Genomic DNA, 24402 nt, shown 5'->3' with positions numbered 1-24402 from the left:
TTCAGAATCCCTTTTAACTAGTGTCCCACTAAGCCCCTCTTAACCGATCACTAAACTCATCACTAATAGAGCGCCATTGATTTGCCGGTTCAGTCAGAGAGACTGACAGGTTATGACACCAAGTTGAAGTCATAAATATAAATAATGTTATTATAAACTTCATATTAGATTCACTGCTTTTGGGAAAACATCCGGGGCTGGACCACCATAAGCCGCCCCCCTCGCTCCGCCTATGGGCTTTAAGGCTTTTTATGTAAAAATAATAATAATTATAATAATAATAATAAGTGATGCTTCACCATCAAATAAGAAATGTTTTTTGAAGCCACCACATCGCCTTCATATATAAATCGTAAAACCAGGGTTACTTGGAAATATACTTGTAACATTTAACAGGCTTTTGCATAGGCCTATGTATTAGTGCCACTACTACCACTACTACCTCCTCTCATCTGTCTGCAGACTGCCGCCGTTGATGTGTGTATTTTTAGGAGAACTACAGCGCCATCCTGTGTGCGTCGTTGTAAGTTAAACCAAGGACCACCTCTGACAGGTCCGATTTATGTCTGTCGTCATGTAAACTGTGGTCAACTTAACCACAACAGCCTACATCGGTGTTAAAATTTGAATATTACTTAACTAGCAACTAGCACCAACAGCGCATGTGTGACGCTCAGTAACAGCGTCAGTAGTTTATTGAGACACTGAAAATAACAACTCCTTGATGGTTTAGTCATTTCGAAACATGAATATATTTTAATGACGGTGTGCAACTTATATTTGTCTCCAGGGAGTTAAAAATAATAACAAAGGAGGAAGTTAGCACAAATGAATCCTCGGTGTGAGATACTCTCGTCTGGCGTCTTCTCGCGATATTACGGTAGACGTGGTTCCTCGGTAGCCTTGTAACTGTCACAATGCTGACATTGTAGCTCGAGGCACAGTTGGATATTATTCATAACAGGAGCAAAAGCCAACGTGACAACATCACCGATACGTTTCCTTGTTGATTGCCGCCTAAGGAGTATTTTTGGAACTTGACAAACTAGATCCAGCGGTTTCTGTGGAGTAAGGTATTGGTCTTTTTCGATGCACTTCAGCACATTATGTAAATCTGTAAAGTTTTTTTTTTTTTTTTTTTTAAAACCTAAAACATAAACTGTTAAATAACAGAATCTCAGCCCTGGTAAACATGAATTATAGCGTTATGTAGAGGCAGCACCCTACAATAATTTAATCAAATTGTATAAACGAGTCAACAGTTCAACAGAAAAGTCTTTGACTGATTTAGAAAAGGTTCGAGTTGTTATAAAGATGCCAATATACCTCGTTAAAACGAGAAGAATTTAGTTAGAAGAGCAAATGCAAATCAAATGAAAGAAAAACTATCCTAAGAACGACCTTATGACATGGAGGTGTGTGTTTTATTGTGAGTAAAACGACCTTAAGATGTTTCTGAACAGATGTTTCTGGTGTTATCACTGCCTCTCTTATCTCAGTAGTAAACTTGTATTCTGTGTTATAACTATCTTGTTTTCCCCCTCCGAAAACATTTAACAATAGCATTTCTATGGCCTTTTATAGTGGGGATACAATTTTACATCTATGTGATTTGGGCAGCATTCTTTATTTAGGTTAATACCCGTTAAACTTATCACTGATAAATCATTAATCACCGCTATGACTCACGATATCAGAGTTATATCAGCTGCATATGCATAATACTACAACAGAGAAGTTGTGAAAGGCAAATGTAGTTGTGTAAGACAACTACAGATATCAAGTGAACTATGGACAGTGGGTGGTGACAGCACTGTTTCATTCATGCAGCCATGTTTATGGTCATTTAAGGAACTTTTATTTTTATTTTTTCAATTCCCCATTTGACCTCTGATCATATCTAACCCCCACAGACCAATATTCATCCTGTGCACTTTTAGCTTTCATGGTGTGTTGGAGCTTAACGCCTACTGTATGTGGTGTTGTTTCTTCCCCCAGAGATGTCCCTGTCTGGCTGGGTGTGTGTTGTAACGGGTGCCTCCAGGGGCATTGGCAGGGGAATAGCCCTCCAGCTGTCTGAGGCGGGAGCCACGGTCTACATCACAGGGCGCCAGGAAAAGACACTGAAACAAACTGCTGCAGAGGTAAAAATTTTGAGCTTGAGTTTTCCTAGAAGGGCTAAATCAGACGGCTGTTAGGTAGAGAGGGAAAAGCAATGTCCGTTAACCTATCTTGTGATGACAATGGTGCCATCACTTTGTAATCCATAAGGTTAGCTCCCCAAAATGTAAATTTCCTCCTTCTATCCAAATATCTGGTGGATGACCTAAAAAACGTTGCATCTAAAATGTATTTTTACTTTGTTGTTCTGTGTAGTAGTAGTAGTGTTTCAGTCAGGATTTGTTACGGTTGTTTACAGCTGATGTCTTTGTTCTCAAAACAGGTCAAGGAGAGGGGTGGGAACTGTGTGCCAGTCATCTGTGATTCTACGAAAGATAAAGACATTGAAGAACTGTTTGAACGGATCAAACGCGAACAGAATGGCAGGCTGGATATGCTGGTGAACAATGCCTATGCTGGAGTTCAGGTGGGTACAGTATACTGCACTGACATGAAACACGACTTTGTAAATTGCATACTTGAAATAGTAAAAATTATTTGTAGTACACTTAATGTAGAGTAAAGCTGTATGAACAAAAAGGAAACAGCTGGTAAAGAGGACTAACCACTGTGTGATTTACCCGAACTTGACACATGATGTTGCTTCAGGCTATTTTTGAGAATATGGGGAAGAAGTTCTGGGAAACTGATCCGTCTATATGGGATTCCATTAACAACACAGGCCTCAGGTAGGTTTTCTTACTTAATCATATCTGATAAATTCACGTCATTGTCTGCAAACTGCTTAGTCATGACCTTGAACACAGTGAGTTTTCCTGACGTCAACTGTGACTCAACTTGTTCCCCTTTGTCACTAGAAGCTCTTTATACATAACAAATAAAGAAATTGAGAGTGAAGTGATACATAAAATGATATGTTTTCTGTTAATTCCAGCAGTTATAATTAGCACATTATTAGAGGTATTCTAAAATTGAGAGTATAAAAAGTATTTAACTTATTCCTTTTTGTGTTTATCTGACAGGGGCCACTATTTCTTCTCAGTTTATGCGTCTCGGTTGATGGTGGCACAAGGTCGAGGTTTGATAGTCACCATTTCATCCATGGGAGGACTGCGGTATATCTTCAATGTGCCATACGGTGTCGGTAAAGCTGCAGTAAGATCTCTACTCATAAAGTCCCAGATTTATGTTATCAAGACCCAAATCTCTATTAACACAGCACATGCGCTATATAGTCAGATCTAAATACTATATTTGGACACATTTTGTCAGTGTTATATCAGCCTGTTTTGTTTTGTGGTTTGTTTCCAGTGCGACAGGCTGGCAGCGGACATGGCTGTTGAGCTGAAAAGTCGGGGAGTGGCTTCTGTCAGCCTGTGGCCAGGGCCAGTACAAACAGAGCTGGTATCACAGTTGATACTGGAGAAAGAGCCACCACAGGGTGTAAACTCTAAGGTAGACTCTTCTCTAACAGCAATTTCTTATTCATGGTTGCTTCTTCAGTTTTTTGCTAAATTTCTCGATTTTCTTCTCTTCAGTTTAAAGATGTATTTGCCAGTGGAGAAACCACAGAACTGAGTGGGAAGTGCATTGTCAACCTGGCAAAAGGTAGGTTTGTACTGTAAGATGCGGTAGTCACTTCACAGCTGAGTTGTTAGTATGGAGACTGAAATGGCTTTAAGGGCACGCGTCCATGCAGCGTTTTTCTCTGGCAGAAAAGTGCTGGTAAGGCGCTGGCGAGCGATTCATCCTGCATGGGTTTTGTTTCTCTCACAACAATATCTTGAAAACATGTCAACACTGCTGTTGTATGATAGACCAGCATCACCCGTTTGCTGTTTATTGCTATTAGTCTGACACTGTTAACAGTATGGTGATGAAAGCACAACACTCACAAGTAACATTCAGGCCCTGATCAAACCTGATATTAATATCCATCTTGGGTGATCAGATCACAAGTGGACAGCTCTAAGTTCAGGGGTGAACTAAGATACTTAGAGCTGACCACATGTGATCAGATCACTGAAGACGCATGTTAACGCCAGGTCTGAATAGGACCTCAGTGTTCAGCCGATCTGCTCCCACAACTGGGCTTTTCTGTCTTTGTTGTGATAGTTTCCGTCTGACATATACAGCTCGGGATAGACGGGCACAGTCAGAACAAGCTTCTCCTCCATTTTCTTTTGTTACCAGGGTGATGACTCCCACCCCATCTGATTGGTTGGCTGAAAAGGAGCTTCAGTGATGATACCAGCAACTTTTCTAAAAAAGTTCAGAAATTTTCAACTAGAAGAACTTGGAGTGACTTCACAAAAAAAGTGGAGCGCTTTCTCTCTCTCTCTCTCTCTCTCTCTCTCTCTCTCTCTCGCTCTCTCTCTCTCTCTCTCTCGCTCTCTCTCTCTCTCTCTCTCGCTCTCTCTCTCTCTCTCTCTCGCTCTCTCTCTCTCTCTCTCTCGCTCTCTCTCTCTCTCTCTCTCTCTCTCTCTCTCCTCACTGGGAACAATTGAAAGTAGAGGCTGACGCTCAGGAAAGAAATGCTCTATGGACACACACCCCAACACCTCCAGTCCAGTAAATGTCAGCAAGAAAGGCTTTATAGGAGTCATTTTACAGGAGTGAACACACATATTTGATCTGCATGCTGTTCATTTTAACAAGTTTTCATAAACTTCTACTATAAATGCTGAAAAGCCTTTACTGGTTCAACTGATTATTTTAGAGAGGCTTGTTCATTTTCAAACTAAGTCTGTTTTGAAATGGTTTCTTTCTCCCTGAAAGATAAAAGTCTGATGTCGCTGACTGGGAAAGTTCTAATGACTTGTGACCTGGCAAGACGCTACGGGATACTAGATGTTGATGGTAAATTTGTATTTGCTCTCTCCTAATTTTCTAATATTTGAAAATGTATGTTGTGAAATTACCATTTGTGCGTATGTGTGTGTGCGCACTTAATTCTAACACTTTGTCCATCTGTTTTTTTTTCCAGGGCGGAGTGTAGTCGATTACACTTCCCTAAAATTCCTCCTGACCCAGGTCCCATATCTCTCCTGGCTCTCAGTTGTTGTCCCAGCATTCCTTCGCCTGCCACGCTTTGTGCTCACCCTGGCAAATAGTCGGTTCTAAACATTTCCTGTATCAGTACTGAAGCGGCAGTGTACTTGTGTTTCAGCAGACTTAAATGGTCCAAATATAATACCTATCTAATGGTTGGTGATCAGAACCAATACTGATGGCTCAATGATGACAAGAAAACTTACAAGCCCAAACGGGTAAACTATTTAGACTGACCTATATATCTACATACACATTTCTTGTTTTGGTTTTTTGAAGGAATATTATTTAAACTGTATACCGGTATATCCATTCCTGCTTGAGTACTAATTGAATATGATTCTATGAAGTAAACATGAAGAATTAATTAGCATATTCTCTATATTTGAACATTAACACTAATGTCAACTGTGAGTGAAACCACAATGAGAAAATGGGGATTATTAATATCACTATATATGTCCTTTTTTTATCTGTAAAACTGAATATTACACATATTATAAACATATAATTGTATTTTTGCACCTATTACGTACATTTATTTGTTATATTCCTACTAAATGTACATACATGCAACACTACCACTACTGTATTTGCCTGGTAAATAAAGTAATGTGAACTTGCTTCTGGTTACACTTCTCACTCCTTCTTGCAAAGTAAGTATAAAAAAAGAAGTACTTCGATATAATGGAATCCTTTGCAGAAAGACTAGTATCTATATCTAGCCAATATTATTCTATTATTTAGCATTAACAGTATTATAAATGCTACCTCTGACTGAGATACAAAAGACTTAAATACAGCTGCCTTATTTTCAGAGACAGAACATACTTTCAGAATATTGCTCAGGGACAATTGTGATTGTACTATACAATATATTGAGATACCCAAAGAAAAGAAGCTGTGAACTATTTCTTGTGGGGGCTTTTGTATAACAGTACATCTAAGTTTCTCTGAATCTTTTTTTGGTGATACTTAGGGAAATGATAAAGGGCCTTAGCCAGAGTTTTAGAGATAGTGAGGTCCTCCCAGAGCAATTTAAAATGCTTTTTATTTGGATTTTTCATATTTTATTTATTAATTTATTTAGCTTAAATTTTTAATTTAGTGTTGAATTTTATTTTTTCTTTTGGTTTTATTTCTGAACATTAAAGTCTGTATGCTGTTTGAAGCCCTCTCCATACTGCTAGCAATGCGATTCTAGTGGAAACCGTCTTCTTTGCTTATTACTAAAATATATTTACAACGGACTCTGCATTTGTAGTAGAATGCATTAGTAGTATGAAAAATATGCTCAGTGGTAGCAATGGCTGTGGGTTTATAACTCAGAAGATTCAAGGACCTCTGGGGGTCTTGAAAAAGGGGTTCCAGCATAAACATTAGAAAACTTATTAATTGGAGCCGGGTGACTGTTGTGTTTGAATTTAACAAGATAATGATTCTCGTCGAAAACCGTATCAGATGTTTGTGGCCATGATATGAAGAGGAGGGTGGTGGTGGGGTGGGGGGGTTATTGGTGGGTGGTTGACGTGAAAATGTTTAGCCTACTGCCACGGATTTATTATACAAGCGCCTCCTCCCTCCAATCCATGGTCTGCTCTCCCAGACTGGCACACCCACCCACCGTCACTGTGGGAGAGTCGTTGGGCCTTCTGGGCTTCCTGGTCCTCAGCTCCGCCTCGCCTCGATCTGGCCGGACAGGGGAAACACTTCTCAGTTAAAGAACAAAAGCAACAACGGACAGACCGAGGAGGACGAAGTAACGGCGACTCCAGTTCAGACCCGAACCTCACGGATTGAGAGATCCGTGTCCTCCGCGGCAAGAACTGGCCGACGACTGAACTCATACGAAAGGCGACAAACTTGGTCGCCTCGCATCTTTGTATTCCGCCCGTAAATCGTCGAGGTGCTTGATAAATAAGACAAGGGTCAAACAGACAGACAGACGGTATTGTTTCCCTGGTCTTCCTCTAAACTTCGGCTGTAAAAAGCGAAGTGGCAGAAGGGAAACTCCGGGTTTCCTTTGTTTTCTCTTCGCCCAAACGGACTTCGGGGAGAAAGGGTTGTTTTGGCGTTTTCGGTAAGTTTATTTTTATGTTTCACTGAAGCGTGTCTGATGGCGAAGTGCGCCTGTGCAGTGTGAAGCGTTTTAGTTAGTACGCCATAAAGGGGGAGACACTGGACCGCTATTGCCACTGGCCCAGTGAGCAACTTTTATAGCTTTGTTACTCTAAAACAAAAGACACGATGTGTAAACTCTCGCGGGCGAATTAAGATAAAATATAAAACAAACTGGGGCAGCCACCACACGAGCTCATCCCCACGGCTTTCAGCGTGTCACGACTGACTAATACAGTGATCTCATGATTGTTAGCTATGTTTTTGGTACACTTGAAAATTTCTTGCGTGGCTCAAGCGACCTAAATCGTCGGCCATGGCGTAACCTGCTAACTAAATGCGCAACATTTCCTCTGCTACTCCAAATTAACAACAACTCCTCCAAAGTGAAGAGGATGTACTTATTTCTAAGGCACTGCTCGTTCAGTAGTTACAAACATATAATTAGGTAAAGACTGTATTGATAAAGATGCCCATACTGGTCAAGAAGTAAATCTGAATCATAATAATTCCTTGTATTTAGCCTCCTAGCTGCTAAACTGAGTATCCATTGTTGTATTGAAGTGCTGGCTCAACACCTGTTGCTTAGGAAGAAAAAAAAAATTTGTTTAGTTTTTCAAATCACTTTTTTCTTAAGAAATATCTGACGTTCAACGCTAAGTGTGAAGCGTGTCTAGACTCAGACTTGAGTATGACTAATGCAGCTCATTTTCTCTTTTCTCTTACAGGTTTCTGTTGTGGGATCTGCCTTTGTGAGGAGGCTACACTTATCTTTCGGGACTGAGTACTTGGAAGTGGAACAAAGCCCGACTGGGAAGGGGTGAGAAATAGACGGTGATGGATTTTTCGTAGATGCCCATTCCACACGCTCCCACCCTTTGTGGCCGATCCCCCCACTCACACAAAACAAAAGTCAGTCACCACACTTTGGGGGAGGGGAACCCAGTCTGGACCGAGAGTATACGACTAGTTTCACTGGGAGTTCAGAATAAGAGTGCAAAGTAGGGGGGGGGAAGGGGAAACAGCTGTCAGATAATTGACTTTGAGAGTGAATGAGAACAGAAACTTCTTAAAACTTCATAGCCTGTACTCCTGGCTGTGCTCTTCAGAAGAAATGTTCTTTCTTCCTACAGTTATCTTATCTGTGAGGCAGTCGTGACAAGAAAAACGTGCCAACAACTAACTTGGCATTTGTGTCTCTTTTCTAGGTGAAAGGCCTTGACATCCCAGATGGCAACCTACAGTGAACATAATGGCAGAAATGGACTATTTGTGGGCATGAAGGGGTCTTTCGAAGGAAAAGCAACAAAGACAGAATGTGAAGGAAAGCTTGAAGCTAAACGGCCCTCCAAGGATTTGCGCCACTCTGCCAGCTCAGCAGAGAGCAACGCAAGCGGTGTGGCTAGTTTCACCACTAACCACAACTCTGTTGTTTGTCTGCCTCTGGTGTCAGAGGGACTGAAACTAGTATGGACACAGTCTGATCAGACCCGTGAACTTGACACAATCCCAGAGCTGGTCCAAGCCTTTAACTTATTTCCGTACCCATCATCCCGTGAGGTTAACACCCTGGCCCGGCTATGTTCCTTGCCGCTGGACAAAGTTAAGGTGTGGTTTATGGTGCAGAGAATTAAATATGGGATCAGCTGGTCTTCAGAGGAGATAGAGGAGACACGGCGGAAGCTAGCAGTACCTGAGCTTTATGTTGACTCTACTGAAACAAATGAGGAAGGCAAAACAAACGACAAGAGTGAAATTTGTGAGGAACTGGCAATTGAGGAAAAGGATAGCGATGAAGTAGAGGGTGCTCTCACCAGCATCACCCCCCAGAAAGTGAAACCAAAGTGTGAGTCACCAGATTCCTATAAACCAGCCAAACCCTCTGTCCCATGTTTCAGTTCCACCCTTCCACCTCCTCAGGATTCATACTTCTACCGCCCACCAGCAGACACGCCAGCAAGTACAGCAACTGATGTCTCCCTTGACCTTTCAGAGTCATCTTCGCGGCAGCACCGTCATGGGCGCTACAAAAAGTCTAAAGCTCAGCTCGCTGCTCTTCGAAAGAGCTTCCTGAGAGAGAACTGGCCTGCAGAGGCAGAGCTCAGACGTTTGCAGGAAGAAACTGGGCTGACCCGCAATGACATTCGTAAATGGTTCAGTGACAGCCGTTACCAGCTTAGGGTTGGCCGAGGAAGCCTGGCAGCAGCCCAGAGCTATTCTAAACACCCTGCTGTGGGGGGTAAACATGATCAACAAACTCAACCTCTTCCACTTATTACTCAAAAGACTCGTCATCCTAATAGTGTGAAGGGCAGTGAGGCAGCACGTAGCAACGGGACTAAAAATTCACATTTCTTTCAGACCTTTTTGTCAAACACCCTGGAAGCCTTTGGGGAAAGGGTCCTTGAAACAGAAGAGTGTGATGCTATGGAGGAACTTTCTGGTGATGGCGACAGTTTTAAAGACGAGGAACAAAGTGAAGAACAACCCTTACAATTGACCAAGACCTGCAAGATTGAGCCAGATGTTCCACAGGAACCATCAGGTGTATTAAAATCCTCTCCCTTCTCTTCCACCTCTGGCAGCCCACCACTGACCACCTCGCCCACTAAACCGCCTTCAAACAGCACCAACACATCAAAGAAGTCAGCCCACCCAGCCAAAGCCAGTCCTTCACAAACACCCGTGCGCGTCTCAGGGGCTCCTTCATCTGCATCCACGTCCCCTGCTCTCACTCCCGCTGGGCGACCAAGAAAAACCAAGGAGCAGTTGGATGTGTTAAAGCAGCACTTCTTGCGCTGCCAGTGGCCCAAGAGTGACGATTACACTGAACTTGTTAAGCTTACAGGTTTACCCCGGGCAGATGTTATTCAGTGGTTTGGTGACACACGGTATGCGGTCAAAAATGGTCAGCTACGCTGGGTGAAGGGGGTCCGTGACCAGTTCTTGGCAGAACTCGCTGCCCAGCAAAGTGGCAGTGGTTTAACTAATGGAAGTGGCTCTGGGACCTCTACCCGAGTTGGCGGTAGCCGTAAACGAAAATCTCAAGCAAATGGAACAAGTGCAGATTCCCCTGATACTCAGCCATTGATAGCATATTACCTTTCAACAGGCTCACTACATGAAAAAGACCTTGACTCTCTATGCAAGAAATCAAGAATGAGCTACCAGCAAGTGCGAGATTGGTTTGCATCTCAGGATGTTGTGGAAACTGACCAAGAGCCTATCATTACTGATTGAGACACTGGAACCAGACTTCAGAACATTTATCAAAGTAGGTGGAGTGCTCCTCACATCCTTTGCACCAACAAGCATAGTTATTACTTTGGTTTAAATTGCTTTAATTGAGGCAGGTTTGAAACATCCAGTCTTCCCAGTACAAGCCCCAAATCAGGTTTGCGTTTTTTATATATGCTGCATTTCTTGCTTATCCTAATATATTTGGACTTGAATTATAATTGTGCTGCCTGTGTTGCTGTAAATAGGACAGTAACTTGTACACTGGTTTGCGTTATTTTTTTGAGCTTATTATTTTTGTTTAGATATCACTACTACAGATTTTTCTAGTATGCTATTGTAGCAGTATAATTTAAACTGGTTGTACTTTTGGTACCTTACTATAGCAGATAAGTAACTGCTCCAGAAAATGTCTACGTTGATGAATTTGTTGACTGATCACTGTGTGTCATCATTCCTTTACAGCCAATAATTCCTTATCATGAAAAGCACACTGGACATGTACACTTTAAAATGACATCTTGCACTTTGGTTTTAGAGCCTGCTGCCATTATGTTCATTAAATCCAATTCTTTCTCAAAAGATGAATTCCTAACTAAACAGTGTCATTCTTGATCCCTTAACAATGAAACCTTTTAATCATCATGTCTTTTGAAAACATAAAATAGTTCCATCTAATTTTATTAATGTCTCCGGCATATTTCTGAAACATTCCTAGTTCTCTGTTGTAATATTTGATTTACTATTTGAATACTTTGCTTGTCATTTGCATTTAACTGCACCTTTTTAATAGTAAAGGTTAACAGTATTAAGAAAGCAGCAATCACATTGATATCATACAGATATCAGAATTGCCAATTTCAATTTTGATTTGCGCTCATTGATTCAGTCAGTAGTTTTCTCTCTTTTGTCTTAATAGGTGTAGGCTGTGACTTGATGGTTTAAAATATAGACAAAGTAGATAACTGATGGGGGTCCATATACTGTATAAGTAGCAAAGGGTTTGAATCCAAAGAAAAATAACCATTCTTTTTCTGTCAACTCAGATTATGAATGATAGTACAAACATTATACATTTGAGTTCTCCGGTCATGTATACATTGCTGTGTGCTGCAAGAAGAAAAAAACTCCACACTGAAGAGCCGTACTTAGTCGATCTACAAGGAATCGGCTTTAAATGGAGTCAGAGTTTAGTTCCTTAGAAATGTCTGGACAGAGGTTAGTTGACCAGAATGTTGACAAAGCAGTATGCATCACTGTGTTTTGTCATCTTATTAGTCATGAAAGGTTAACGCAAGTGTCATGCTGTGGGGCAATGTCCGTAACACTTGGTTTCCACCTTTGCAGGTGGTATTCAATGTATTTTTTCACAGTTTGAAAAAAAAAAAAATCTCATATCACAATTGTGTCACTGGAAACCAGTAAAGGATTTGCCTTTATAATCATGTGTGCCAGCGATGGTTTTTTGTGTGCTGTAGTGAATCCAGCTGAGTATGACTGATCAAACTATCAATGTAAATTCTGTGTTGTGAGCAAAAAAAAAAAAAGAAAGTGAGTGGCTGAAATTAATCTGAAGAAATGTCTTTAAAATTTGTTGCCACATGACAGTTTAATTCCTTAACAGAAGATTGATATGGTAACATCGGTACAAAGTTCATGTTAGCTTAATAATTATAAAATATCTATATTCCTTAGTATCCAAGATATTTAATCACTTGTGCCAACTGTTTTTAGGTGAAAACAAATTTGTATCTCTGAACAAGACGTGACAGTCCTAATGAGCACAATAGCTAAAGACTGTCACTGGCACAGTGCCGTTTCATTAATGCCTGGGAGACTGTATTGACAATCCACTCATAAACTGGAACTGGAAACCAGGAGTCTGATGCTGAGTTCTGAGGACGACAGAAATGTACTTACTCAGCAATTACATGAGTGTGTCGCATCAAGACAATTTAGAAATGTGATCCTCTGTTTCATGGCAGAAGTTATTTGGAAAGTATTTCCTACCTTGCAGAGGTGCTGAAGGATGTGGGTGTTCCTTATTAAAACAGTGGGAAAAAAAGGGGGATTTTGATTCAGGACGGAGTACATTCAGTTTCGAATACGATCAAGCAAAGTCCCTACCCAGTTCAATAACAGAGCCTATGACAGAGAAACGAAAGTGTGTGCGCAACCACACTTACTGCGTCCGTGTTCATAAAGAGAACTATGGCTGGAAACAGAGGTGGCTGATCCAGGAGTCTGGCAAAAACAGAAAGAGGGCAAAGTGTTTTCTTGATTTTTTACAACAAAAGTTAAAACCAAATCATTACATTTGTGAAATTCTGCATAATGTTTATATAGAATTATATATATAGTAAGTACTAATATATATATAAATATATAAAGAGTACTAACAAGGATCTTATCTATGAATGTATAATTACTGTAGAGTGTGATACATTGCTGACCTTGGAAAAAGTAATTTGACAAAGGAAATCTCAAATCAAGATCCCCTTGTTGGCTTTTTCCTGAAACTTTCAACCTCACTTCACTGTTTTCATCAGAGGATGAAATTCACTCTGACTCCTCAGTTGTCATGGACATGGTATCTTCATAATAACCAAACAGTCAGATGTGGTTGAAAGGTCTGACAAAAGCCACAAAGTGGATCTTGGGTTAGAATTTTTTTTAAAACTGCAATTATTACATCACTAAGGAATTTCAAAGGTTGCATAGGAATTAAATTATTAATTTACATCTTTATTTTCACTGTTTTTAAACCATAACATTAATTTAGGTCAGGAAGTAATGACCTGAAGACAATGTAACTGGGAGACTTACTGTGAGGGAGGAGAGACTGCGACCTCTGTCTCTGGCCCACCCCTGGGACTCTGCTGTACCAAATTGACTGAGGAAGAGACAAAATGTTTGAGCAGAAGATGTTATATAATTCTTTTCTGTGTAGATATGTGATGATGTCGTAAATACAGAATGAAATGCAAACCTGATAGTTCTTAAACGAGGGGTAACTGGTAAAAGAAAACATACATGTATACATCTTCATCAACTTGAATCAAAAAATATTAAATTGACGGACACTAAAAACAAACAATTCAAATTACATCTGGGTTTACCTGGGGAGGTGATAGCGACAGGAAGTGACATCCTTTGAGCACTATATATAAGAAAAAAATGTATATTCAATCATTTTAAGAACTTAAATGCTGAAAGGTGTTTCAAACACGATCATTCGGGGGTAATTTGGCCTTTTTTACCCATTTATTTGAAACTGTCCTGGAGAAACCTGAGGCAAGTAGAAAATGTACAGGATGAATTAGACATCTGATGAACCAACTAGACATGGACGTTTTAAGAAAAGTGAAATTTTCTTAATAGAATTTTGGAACATTTACCCTCCTCTGAGAAAGTGGCTTTTTAAGTTCAGCAGTCTCTCTTCTCAGCTCTGAAAGTTGCTTCTTTAAGACAGCATTCTCTCTCTTCAGCTCGGAGAGTTGCCTTTTGATAACAGACATGAGGAGAACAGCGTTGCAATCAAGGTTACACTTGAACAGCCGCGAAGGAACAATAACAGATATTGAAATCACCTGTAGCCTTGCTCAGTGACTTCCTTCAGACGCCCTTCCATTTCAACAGACTTGTGCTTGAAGTGCGCTGAGACTCTCTCTCTCTGTGTCCGCTGAAAAAGCGCAACCTGAGGAGCATTAAGATCCCACTATTAAAGATTCTCGCAGTGAAAATAGTTGTGTAAATCAACTTTGGCTAGCGGATAATAGGTCAGCGATTCCCAAATGATCTTATAGCATAGCGATGCTTAAGTGAAGCTTTTAATCTTTCAGTCTCATGCTGAATGACTCACTGACTGCTCTGACATTTAAAATCCTGGTATAGCAATTAAAAAGGACTGATGTGATGGAGCTTGGGGTGCCCACTGCACAGAGGAGACAGACCTGTGATATGTGCTCCAGCCGTGACTGGATGAGCTTCACAGGGTCCTTGAAAAACACCTTTTCCTGTGGCTTCATCTAAAATAGAATTATGTGCATGTATAATATGTTGGCTGTGTGAAATAAAGTAATCCTCTGTTGATGGCATCAGACAGAAACCTGCAGTGAATATGTCAAACTCACCAACCTGATCAGTGATGGGCAGATAACTGCAGCTGGCCCCACATACGCTGCACTGCTCTGAGAGAAAAGACAAGAGGCAAAATTTTCTGTCACACTGTGTCAGATTTGAGAGATGATTTTAGATAATTACAGAAAAAAAGTGGGATAAAATTAACTTAGCAGCCAGAGCAGATAGAAGATAACACTCTTACTAGATTTAATGCATGGTTCACAGCAGATGTGGCCACAGCTGGATACAGCAAACATAGCCCCACTCCTTTTGAAGCACTGGTTACAATGGAACCAGTCCATTTGAAGTCCTGTGTTTCCTCGTCTGCAAAAAAATAAAAGTTCACTATAAGTTCACTATACAGAAATGTGATTATGTTACATTAAATATTAAACTACTGAATATGAACATGAGTATGTGGACACCCCAGTTAACATATTACACTTTTGTGTATTTTTGGTGCTTGGGCTATATTTCATGGTTTTGGATAATGTGTGCTTCAGACTTTGTTGTAATAGTTTGGGGAAGGCCCTTTCCTTTTTCAACATAATAATGCCCCTGTGCACAAAGCCAGGTTCATAAAGAAATTGTTTTCCCAGAGCTGGAACACTTGCTGTTATGGGAGTAAAAACCTCCCGCCAGGTTCCAAAATCTTGTGGAATATCTTCCCAGAAGACTTGCAACTAACTGTCACAGCAGGATACAGACTTTAATTAACACCATACACACATGTAATTTACGAAATGATCGCTCTATTCATGGCTATGGGCAACTGAATATTTGTTAATATTGTACCCATGCATTTGTTTTTCGTCTAAATACATGTGTCACGTGACTATTTGCACCGATCATGACACTGATCGCACCTGCTGTAAAACTTAGGCTAGTTGATTTAGCTCAAAATGGATGACGCCCCGCTGCTGTTGAATGTGTTCAATAATCACTATTCGATATGTTTGAGTGTCCGCATACTTTTGGCCACGTAGTGTACCCGTCTGCGGATTCTAAATAACTAACACACATACACACTGTACAGCGGTTGCTATGACAACAGCTATTAGCTGCAGTTTGATTGTTTGCTAGCTAACTTTGGCTGGAAACTGACAACCGGAAGGTAACAAAAACATTCAAAACTTTAACATGATGGCTGGGAAATATCTGCTTTTTGTTTCATTACCTGTGACCGTGCTCAGAAGTTGTTGAAGTTTTAAATATTTCAGACAGTCGCGCCTCGTCGCAAATGACTAATCCCGTCCGTTTTCCGTTATGACGTTTTAACGCGCCAAAGATAAGCCTACATTACATCACGGGTTTTAACAGTGACAGATCAAAACGCTTTAAGTTATGACTAATATGGACATTTATGAATCAGTGTTTCTTTAATGCTTCGAAAACTAATTTGTAGCTCTGGAAACTTCCTGGAAATAATGGATCTGGGGAAAACATGCATAATTTCAGTACAGATTATATTTAAAACCTTGATCTCTTTAGACCAGAGTTATTTTTGCTGCTTGTAGTTTTACTTATAGTCATCTAAAAACCTCACAATCTAGGACACCTGTTGCACCACATCAGGTCATGACCTGCACTTTGATGTGAAATTCAGGATATTTTAGCCTTATAGCTTAATCATTAATATTTGCCTACTTAATCTGTCAACCACTAGTGTCAACATGTTTGTGTGGCCAATGGAGTGGATTCAGAATCAGATGGCAGTTCAAAGTGTGAGTATATGCATAGAACGTGATGCAGCATTTTAGTTATACTGCAACATGAAGCTGCTAAAATAATCCAGTCACTGCACGTTTCTTTTGAAACGAAAGATTTACACTAAGATTAGCCTGGGAAGAGACAGCATGAAGGTGCCGCTTTACCAAAAGTTTCATTGCAATTTCAGATTTGCTTACAAGACATTTGTTTCACCCATAGCAGACGTAAATAAGGTTCCTATGCAAGATGTTTGGAACAACTTGCAGAACACAAATGAGTCAATGCTGTTTTGGAAGTTGGAGTACAATATAGTATTATGTTCATATTTCCCCCTGGCAGTGCTCGTCCGATACCATTACTGAGGTTCAGACAATTTTACAACACAAATGTTTGAATAATACTGAGTCACATTTTTGCTAGACTTCAAAATGGGACAGGAAAACTGGTCAACATTTCAAATGGCCTTATGTGTGCACACACTCAGTTTTACCCAGGAATAAAATTCGAGCTGCCATCAAGGTTATTCAAAAAGGACATTTAAAAAGACAGACCAAATGATTTGAGCTTTGTTCAAGTTAAGTGGTTTGGATAAATCTTTAATGGCCACAGATCTGAAATGCAAAGAGACAACCAGGCACAAAGCTTTTAGAAGCTTGCAAAACCCAAGTATAAAAACCCAATTCAGATTGAAGGAGCCAGTCCATAAGATGGATCCATTTCTGAAGGAAAAGAAAAAAGTTTGAAGGCAGTTCTGAAGCAAAATAGTGTATTGTAAAGTAAAATTAAGTCATTTCTCACTTGGATGCTTCAGGAATTCACATCAGTGATGGTAAGTGGCCCAAGGACTGCTTTTTGTACTACTCCAAGCTTCCCTGTAAAAACAAGCAGTATTACACCAAATACAATGAGACCAGTTCAGTCCAGACATTGCCCAGACACATACCTGATGCTACACTCCTCATCCTCCTGGACTTGCAGCTTGAATCACAGCAGTCACATAGATTGGCATATGAAGGGTTGTCCAGAAGCTCCCAGCTGAATGAGATAAGAGTCAATGATTAGTTCTTGCTTTGACTTAAGGTGGTATAGTTTTAGTACCAGTTACAATTGGACTATAAACATAACAAGCATTTTTACCCATGACCTTGGACATAGTGACAGGCCTTCTTTGTGCTGTCGAGACCAACAGGATCCCAAGCCACAAGTTTGCAGTGGATAAACACCTGTTAAGTGGCACGGCAAGGCATTAAAAAGTTATGTTCCAGTATTAACAGATTAAGTCTTGTATCTGAAAGAACATGTGCCGTTAATACAGTGAAGAAGGTTTACCTCTTTTCCAAGTTCAAACCTAAAGGCCTGAAGGGAAAGGTGGATCTCGGATGATTTTTGCCGTGGTTCAAATTTTGAGCGGGATGTCTGACTGTCCACAAGACATCTGTGGGGTTAAACATGAATAAAGAAGTTTTTAAAAGTTTAAGCATTTCTTCCAAAAAAAGGCCAGTGCTCATATTTTCATCATAACAAGAGTACCCTTTATTTGTGATTATTGGGTATAAATTGCTTTCAGGCTGCAGCTCTGGCGTGGCAGCAGCTACACATTCCTCAAGCAGCAGCAGCAAGGGCTGATGGGTCTTCTGCTCCACACTGGCCATGATTGGGATAAAGGAGCCCATAGGGAAACTACTAGATTCAGCAGGGCCCGAGAAGTCATCTAGAGCAACAGATAGATTGATTTACTGTAGTCAAGGTGCCGATTCTGCCATTTCCATTGAGCCTATGTACCGTGTGCTGACACCTACCATTCATAAGCCCAATGTGGAACACCAGATCTCCCTGACCATATGTATTAAACACAGGATCATAGCTGAGCGGGTACCAGTCTTTTGGCCTACACAAGACAAAACAGATCGAGTACAGAAACTACTGCCATTAATCACATGAACCTGTTTGATCACTTTTACTTCACACCCAGTGTGGAAGTAGCATGAATACACACCTCTCATATGTACAGGCGACTGGGCGAGTGAAGGGGACTATGTGAGAGTCAGGAGAAGAAATGTAGGTCAGATCGTTGGTGTACATCAGCTGATGCCCTGTGACCTACGAGGGAGACAAATGTCACCAGGCTGTAGAATATCGATTACTTACAATGTCCAGTTCTAAAGTATGCTACTCACCATTCTCCTGAAGTTACAGTCATCGAGGTCCACACTGAAAACAGCCTCCCTTGCCGTGAAGCTGGTGGGAAAACAGTTACCGAGACGAAAGAGTGACGGATCAGCCCGGGATCTGCTCTCTGTCCACACCAGCGTCACAAAATCAGTCCTACAGTCCAGCTTCATGTCTGTCAGGGACACAACACAGAAAAGAAATAGTCACATTTTTAAACAAACAGTTTGAGTAAAGAGTGTTAAAAACTAAAAAATTATTTTTGGTGCAACAATACCTGCATAAACTGAAATGGCAGCTACCAGGCTCAAGAGCAGAGCACCTTGCCAAAGGGAAGCCATCATGACTGAACACTGGAGACTAACACTACTGGGGCTTTTATCGCTTTTCAGCGCTGCCTGGGAGACGTTAATCAAGTTAACGTCTCTCACCTGGTGTGTGTCAACAATCTCAGGTGCAGCGGCCTTCAGCCTAATTGCAACACAACTTATTTTGATATGGTGCAACTTGATAACTATCATTTTTACTTTTTATTGTGGTCATGAAAATACAATGTGAAGTACTTTTTACACATATGCATTTTTCACAGATATACAAAGTCAACATCAGGAAACGATGAAATTTACTTAATAGTGTGAGAGCTTGTACATCCATGCAGAGAGCGACAGTGTGTATGAGCCGTCAGTGCACACTTGCAGGTTAGTTTTGTCAGTCGTCTGTTAGAAGTATCACAATGGAAAAATTACAAACTATATACAAAACTAAGATTTAAATCTCACTTTCACATCCTTTTACAAAACTTGCCTTTTGCACTCAGGCTTGTCTCCACTCAATTTACATATATGGCCATAGATTTAGAAAAACCTCAAGCTACAATTCTCATCATTAACCTGCCCTGACTCAGTATCTGCTGATAAATGCCAGGGTTCACAGGGGCAATCCCCCTGACTTTTTCAGCACTGATCTGAACCACTTGTGTGTGTGTGGTCTGAAATCCTGATACGCGCATGATCTGTGACGCTGCAGTTAGTAATCAGTCATTTCACAACTCAAGGATTCGTCCCCCGACTCAGAGCTGCCGCCTGAGGTAAAAATGACAGCTGTGAGTTTTCAGTGTGAGAAAAAAATGGCTGCGTTTGAATTTAGGGGCTAGATCTTCTCTCCTCTGCGGCCAACCAGGTGGCTCTGAGGACCTGAAGGCCACTGATCGTAAATGTATCGTCTAGCGTCAGAGATAAATAATGCAGGAGGTCCTTCAAGTGTAAAGCCAAAAGTTTGAAGCCTGTTGTGAGTCAGTCGCCTTGAAAACCTCACAAAGTGTAAATACTAATAATAAACTGGGACAAGTTATGAGTTTACAAGTTGTGACATTTAGCATCAACAACCTGCAACAGTGTGGCAGGTTACAAGGTTACACCTCAGGCTGACATATGCAACTTTAGGTTTTTATGGATGGTATTTTATTTCCTGGAGTTGTGTGCCGACTTTATGGATAACCAACTCACACGTATCTCATTTGAAAAGTAAAATCACAGCCTGAAGTGATCTTTAAAAGCTCAAGCCAAATCTCTTTAAAGCTTAAAGTGATGAACAGCAGCAGTATAAAAGTGCTCTTGGCTGGTTTTTGATGGCAACATTAAAAAAAAAAAAACAAAAAAAAAAAAAAAACAGGGTAATGTATGTTGCTGCTAAAAAGATGAATAAATGGAGCAGAATCATAACAGGAATTTAAACCAGCTTTATTGTACATCAGAGGATGAATCTATAAGGTTTTGTGGCAATTACTGCAGTAGGTCCTAGTAAATCTGAAATCATAAAAGTCAAGATTAAAGCTGATGTCCCGACATCTTGTTATGTCAGGAAGGAGATTGAGGTCATCTGCTGCCGGCCCTCCCGTTGTGCAGGGTCATGGAGTCTCCATCAGTTTAGACTGGGTTCATCCTGTGAAGAAAATGTTGAGAGCTTTAATCCTCATGTCCAGTTTTCCCAAATTTCACGTCCCGACAAACAGTAGTGGTAGTAGTTTTAATCATTACACCAGAGAGTCAGCTGCTGCTGTTGTGGGCCTTCGTGTCAGACGTCTCCGTGATGACCAAGGGTCCCAACACAGAATTATGACTCCAGCTGTGAGATTCTGCAAAAGGGGGGAAGGGGACAAAAAAAAATGATGATAAAGACTTCATAAAAGAGCGAGCACAAACTAAAAAACAAAAAATACCCCATTCAGCTCCTCTTTTGGGGCGGGACGTGCAGGTTGAGTCACAGCAGCTGCAGAGGGAGCTCTGAAACGGGTCATCGAGTAGTTCCCAGCTGAGAAACAAGCAACCATAGTCAGTTTTTAATACTGGAATGATGAAAACAAAAAAAATAGCCAACTACTACCACCAGCAGCCCAGTGCAGTGTCCTGTTACCAAGAAGTACAGCACACAACCCGTCATACTTTCCACACAGATATGAGTTTACTCTTGAGCAGTGAACAATTTTCCAAAATGTCACAACCAAACCACAATTACCTCCCATTTTCCTTGACGTAATGGCAGGCTTTCTTGCTCTCGTCAAGAACTTCAGGATCCCATGCAACCAGTTTACAGTGGATGTACACCTGAGGAGGACATAAGGAGTCAGTATGTTTTCATTTAACTGTCCCCTGATATCAGCCATAAACCATTTACCCCCTCACCTCCTCTCCGAGTCCGTACTTGAAGGACTGCAGGTAGAGGATGATGGCAGACGAGTGGTATCGAGGAAGGAACATGGAGTTTCCCCTCACGCTTTCCATAAGACATCTGAAGAAATTTTAAAATCTTAGATTAACATGATTTATCTTCCATGACAATTACTGTCAAGACCAACTAGCATCTGACTCCTACCCCTTATTGCTAATGATGGGGTAAACCTGGCTGCCAGGCTGCAGCTCTGGTGTTGTGGCTGCCACACATTCCTCCATGAGCAGCAGCAAAGGTTGATGGGACTTCTGCTCCACTGCTGCCCACAGTGGCATGAAAGAGCCCAGGGGGATGACATTTGTCTTGGCTATACCTGTTAATTGCTCTATAAAAAGGTAAAAATAAAAGGGCTTAGAAGGCGTCCTTGAATATGCTTCCTGTTGTATTTGCCAGTGTGAGAACTCACCATTGAGGAGAGCCATGTGGAAGTGCAGCCCGCCACGACCGCCTGACACACCTGATCCAGGGTTCAGGAATGGAGGAACCCACACCTCAGGTCTGGAACAAGAGGGTGTTATTCCTCATCACACATTTCAGCCTTAAACTGGAATTTAAATCAGAAATATGGAAGAATAATACTCTACCTTTTGGAAATGCACTCGATGGGATACACAAAGGAGGCAGGTTTTGGCTTTGCCTGTGGCCTGTAAGTCAGTTCATTCTGATGGAAAATGTTTTTCCCTTTAATCTGTACGAGACGGAAAACTGGTCACCTAACTACCCAAGTGGCTGAAAGGTATTCTGTGTGTATATATATATATATATATTATATATATATATATATATAAAAATCAGAGGTACTTTACCAGTTTTTTAAACTTGCAGTCAGCAAACTGGTAGTTGAACAGTGCTTCCCCCTCACCAGTGGGTAAGACCTTCAGCTGAGATGGCATGCAGCTTCCCAGGAAGAGACGAGCTGCATATGGCACCAACTCAGCACTGATCCTCCATGTGATTTTTACTGAGTCTTTTGCACAGACTACGTTGATATCTACAAACAAACTCTTATGGTGTCAGTTTCTGTAAAGGAAAATACTTAAAAAATTGTACATAAGGTTGGCAAATTTCTACACGCATGTCTGAAGAATACCTGCATTAGTGACAGTTGTTACAAAAACGGCCACGATTATCACACCAAGGTAGTGATGCGTCAACATGATTAAATGATCCAAAGCACAGAGGAACTGCCACACTTTATAGACTTCCTGCCTAATTAGCTAAATGATCAACACCTGTGTAAAGGGAGGATGGCATTTGGTCAGAGTTTCTACTTATACTGGGGTGTTTTTGTGCATTATGATGTATACATTTACACTTAGTGGCTTTGATTTTGTCAATTTTCAAATGCAGTTTTAGCACAATAGTATTTGATGTTGTAATTTCTTTAGTAAAGTATATTTACTAAAATATTTGAGGTGTTTTAGTTTTATGCTACTGTATATTTCTGCTTTACAACGTTTCTGACTTTTTACTCTCCTACTTTTATTTGACACCTATAATTAGTCATTACTTTACAGCTTAATATTTTACTTACCGTTCCGTTTGTGGCTGTTTTCTTAGAGCGGAACGTTTTTACTCGTGCAGCTTGAAGCCGTGACGTCCGGAGCGTTTACTGTGTTACACAGGAAGTAAACTAAAGGCAGACACACAAGCAGGTTGTAAATCGCTAGTTTATGAAGTGTTTTGATCAGTTAACAGATCATATCATTTTGACTTGAGGTATATTGTTTATTCAACATGCTGATCAAAGTTAAGGTAAGGCCACTGTTTTATCTACGATTACACTCCGCCGGTTCGTCGCTGCTGTTGTTCAGTATCCCGCTAACATCACTGACCGGGTCGCTAATTTATTTCAGGGCAGTACTTCTTTTATTCTAACTTAAGTTTATCTCAATCGGTGTTGAACGGGTTTATCTTCGCCTGGGGTTTGACCCAGTCTTCAGAGGAACCGCCTGTTGGCCACGGACGCGCTGCTCTTTGGGTCATACTTGTCGCTGTGTAGTAGCTGTGTTGTTTGGTAGCTTGCTAACTTAAAAGCAAACACCAAAGCAGGTTAGCCAATTCATGGGCCGGTGTTACAGCTGAATCTGTGACCCTGGAGATTTTGTGATGTTAGAGGACAAACTATAAGATGGGTTAGTGCCGGACTGGAATAATAAATCAATTAATCTAATAATCGATCAACAAAAAACAATTGGTTCAATCCATTTGGGGTAATAAACATTAAAATTCACCTGCACACACATCTTTGAACTCTCCTTGTGTTGACTGAAAGGTTCTGTTGCAGATAATGTGTCATTTCAGAAATCAAAGCTGATGCTGATGTGATGATAACTTTATGTTTCAGACTCTCACTGGAAAAGAAATAGAGATCGACATTGAGCCCACAGACAAGGTGACCACATTAATTGAATTGTCCTTACAAGATAAAGCAATGCAAACTTAAATACCCTGAACTGACAAAGCTGTGTTTTGTGTCTAAATGTCCTGTGCATCAAGGTGGAGCGAATTAAAGAAAGGGTAGAGGAGAAGGAAGGGATCCCCCCGCAGCAGCAGAGACTCATCTACAGTGGAAAACAGATGTGAGCTCCTCCACTGTGAACTGGCTGTGTAGTAGTTGCAAATATGTTCTGATTAGTCATCAGGTATTCTCCTCTAAACCACTGTGTCCTCCCCCCTGTGTCCTTTTACCCTCAGGAATGATGAGAAGACAGCAGCAGACTACAAGATCCAGGGAGGCTCGGTGCTCCATCTTGTGTTGGCGCTAAGAGGAGGATCAACGGTCCACAGTCCCGGCTGCATACACCTCTCCTCTTTGTCATGAGTTGCTGTTGTCATTGGGCCAGCTGAGTGCCAACGCTTTAGGTGTCTGTCTCCGTCTAACCATGTTACAGCACAAAGATTTGAAATCCCACGCTCCTGGGCCAATGCTAAAAAAAAAAAAGAAGAGAAAAAAAGAAAAAAAATCAACAAGAAAGGACGTTCTTATTCCTTGGTAGATGTTTTTCATAAACCCACATTGGCTTTCTGAGTTTGACCATTTGATGCAGGCACCCATGCAGTACAAGAGACAGTTTGAGAACACTGTGGTCTTTTTGCTTGTGAATAAATGCTGAAGTTAATTTAAGCGTTGTCCTCGAATACACA

At 40.9% G+C, this 24402-nt stretch overlaps 5 protein-coding genes across 7 annotated transcripts; 3 read left to right on the top strand and 2 right to left on the bottom strand.

The window, feature by feature from the left end:
* The first annotated feature begins 886 nt into the window (after window positions 1–886).
* dhrs1 (dehydrogenase/reductase 1) lies at window positions 887–5795 on the top strand. The gene is made up of 9 exons (XM_022748115.1): window positions 887–1073; window positions 1999–2144; window positions 2444–2587; window positions 2770–2849; window positions 3144–3276; window positions 3433–3576; window positions 3660–3729; window positions 4900–4980; window positions 5108–5795. Exons 2-9 carry the CDS (start codon window positions 2001–2003, stop codon window positions 5242–5244), a joined length of 933 nt encoding a protein of 310 aa, XP_022603836.1. The 5' UTR covers window positions 887–1073; window positions 1999–2000; the 3' UTR covers window positions 5245–5795.
* A 1036-nt stretch (window positions 5796–6831) lies between these two features.
* On the top strand, window positions 6832–11920 carry LOC111223846 (homeobox and leucine zipper protein Homez-like). Of its 3 annotated transcripts, none has more exons than XM_022748132.1 (3): window positions 6832–7252; window positions 8019–8110; window positions 8499–11920. In XM_022748132.1, the coding sequence occupies exon 3, from the start codon at window positions 8521–8523 to the stop codon at window positions 10528–10530; it is 2010 nt and encodes a 669-aa protein (XP_022603853.1). In that variant the 5' UTR covers window positions 6832–7252; window positions 8019–8110; window positions 8499–8520; the 3' UTR covers window positions 10531–11920. The 3 variants fall into 3 exon arrangements, with proteins under 3 accessions (XP_022603853.1, XP_022603854.1, XP_022603855.1); XM_022748133.1 differs by having other exon boundaries at window positions 8019–8124; XM_022748134.1 differs by lacking the exons at window positions 6832–7252; window positions 8019–8110 and adding an exon at window positions 8117–8202.
* A 5143-nt stretch (window positions 11921–17063) lies between these two features.
* LOC111223798 (zona pellucida sperm-binding protein 3-like) lies at window positions 17064–18887 on the bottom strand. Its single transcript, XM_022748074.1, has 10 exons — window positions 18806–18887; window positions 18537–18703; window positions 18356–18459; window positions 18159–18247; window positions 17890–18070; window positions 17689–17794; window positions 17497–17582; window positions 17303–17394; window positions 17158–17231; window positions 17064–17078 (listed from the first exon to the last, which is right to left on the bottom strand). Exons 1-9 carry the CDS (start codon window positions 18870–18872, stop codon window positions 17167–17169), a joined length of 957 nt encoding a protein of 318 aa, XP_022603795.1. The 5' UTR covers window positions 18873–18887; the 3' UTR covers window positions 17064–17078; window positions 17158–17166.
* Window positions 18888–20311: 1424 nt separating this feature from the next.
* On the bottom strand, window positions 20312–22858 carry LOC111223797. The gene is made up of 11 exons (XM_022748073.1): window positions 22790–22858; window positions 22346–22487; window positions 22062–22246; window positions 21840–21943; window positions 21662–21753; window positions 21400–21580; window positions 21210–21315; window positions 21043–21131; window positions 20747–20838; window positions 20565–20662; window positions 20312–20469 (listed from the first exon to the last, which is right to left on the bottom strand). Exons 2-10 carry the CDS (start codon window positions 22410–22412, stop codon window positions 20574–20576), a joined length of 1005 nt encoding a protein of 334 aa, XP_022603794.1. The 5' UTR covers window positions 22413–22487; window positions 22790–22858; the 3' UTR covers window positions 20312–20469; window positions 20565–20573.
* Window positions 22859–22878: 20 nt separating this feature from the next.
* Window positions 22879–24382, top strand: LOC111223799 (NEDD8). Its single transcript, XM_022748075.1, has 4 exons — window positions 22879–23010; window positions 23603–23650; window positions 23755–23837; window positions 23953–24382. The coding sequence occupies exons 1-4, from the start codon at window positions 22993–22995 to the stop codon at window positions 24077–24079; spliced, it is 276 nt and encodes a 91-aa protein (XP_022603796.1). The 5' UTR covers window positions 22879–22992; the 3' UTR covers window positions 24080–24382.
* The last annotated feature ends 20 nt before the right edge of the window (window positions 24383–24402 follow it).

Source organism: Seriola dumerili, unplaced genomic scaffold (assembly GCF_002260705.1).
Source record: "Seriola dumerili isolate Sdu_G_001 unplaced genomic scaffold, Sdu_1.0 BDQW01000116.1, whole genome shotgun sequence".
Taxonomy (NCBI): Eukaryota; Metazoa; Chordata; class Actinopteri; order Carangiformes; family Carangidae; genus Seriola; species Seriola dumerili.
The sequence above is the reverse complement of the archived record's forward strand: the minus strand, read 5'-3'. Positions and strand labels throughout refer to the sequence as shown.

Excerpts from the sequence above, each read along its gene's own strand:
- dhrs1 (XM_022748115.1), top strand. The coding sequence starts at position 2,001 with ATGTCCCTGTCTGGCTGGGTGTGTGTTGTAACGGGTGCCTCCAGGGGC. Across the intron at positions 2,850-3,143 it reads ATTAACAACACAGGCCTCAG|GGGCCACTATTTCTTCTCAG; the intron begins GTAGGTTTTCTT and ends TTTATCTGACAG. Across the intron at positions 3,277-3,432 it reads ACGGTGTCGGTAAAGCTGCA|TGCGACAGGCTGGCAGCGGA; the intron begins GTAAGATCTCTA and ends GTTTGTTTCCAG.
- LOC111223798 (XM_022748074.1), bottom strand. The coding sequence starts at position 18,872 with ATGATGGCTTCCCTTTGGCAAGGTGCTCTGCTCTTGAGCCTGGTAGCT. Across the intron at positions 18,248-18,355 it reads GTCGCCTGTACATATGAGAG|GCCAAAAGACTGGTACCCGC; the intron begins GTGTGTATTCAT and ends TGTCTTGTGTAG. Across the intron at positions 17,232-17,302 it reads GATGAGGAGTGTAGCATCAG|GGAAGCTTGGAGTAGTACAA; the intron begins GTATGTGTCTGG and ends TTGTTTTTACAG.
- LOC111223799 (XM_022748075.1), top strand. Across the intron at positions 23,651-23,754 it reads ACATTGAGCCCACAGACAAG|GTGGAGCGAATTAAAGAAAG; the intron begins GTGACCACATTA and ends CTGTGCATCAAG. Across the intron at positions 23,838-23,952 it reads ATCTACAGTGGAAAACAGAT|GAATGATGAGAAGACAGCAG; the intron begins GTGAGCTCCTCC and ends TTTTACCCTCAG.
- LOC111223846 (XM_022748132.1), top strand. The coding sequence starts at position 8,521 with ATGGCAACCTACAGTGAACATAATGGCAGAAATGGACTATTTGTGGGC.
- LOC111223797 (XM_022748073.1), bottom strand. The coding sequence starts at position 22,412 with ATGTTGACGCATCACTACCTTGGTGTGATAATCGTGGCCGTTTTTGTA. Across the intron at positions 21,754-21,839 it reads ATCGAGTGCATTTCCAAAAG|ACCTGAGGTGTGGGTTCCTC; the intron begins GTAGAGTATTAT and ends CTCTTGTTCCAG. Across the intron at positions 21,132-21,209 it reads AGTACGGACTCGGAGAGGAG|GTGTACATCCACTGTAAACT; the intron begins GTGAGGGGGTAA and ends TGTCCTCCTCAG.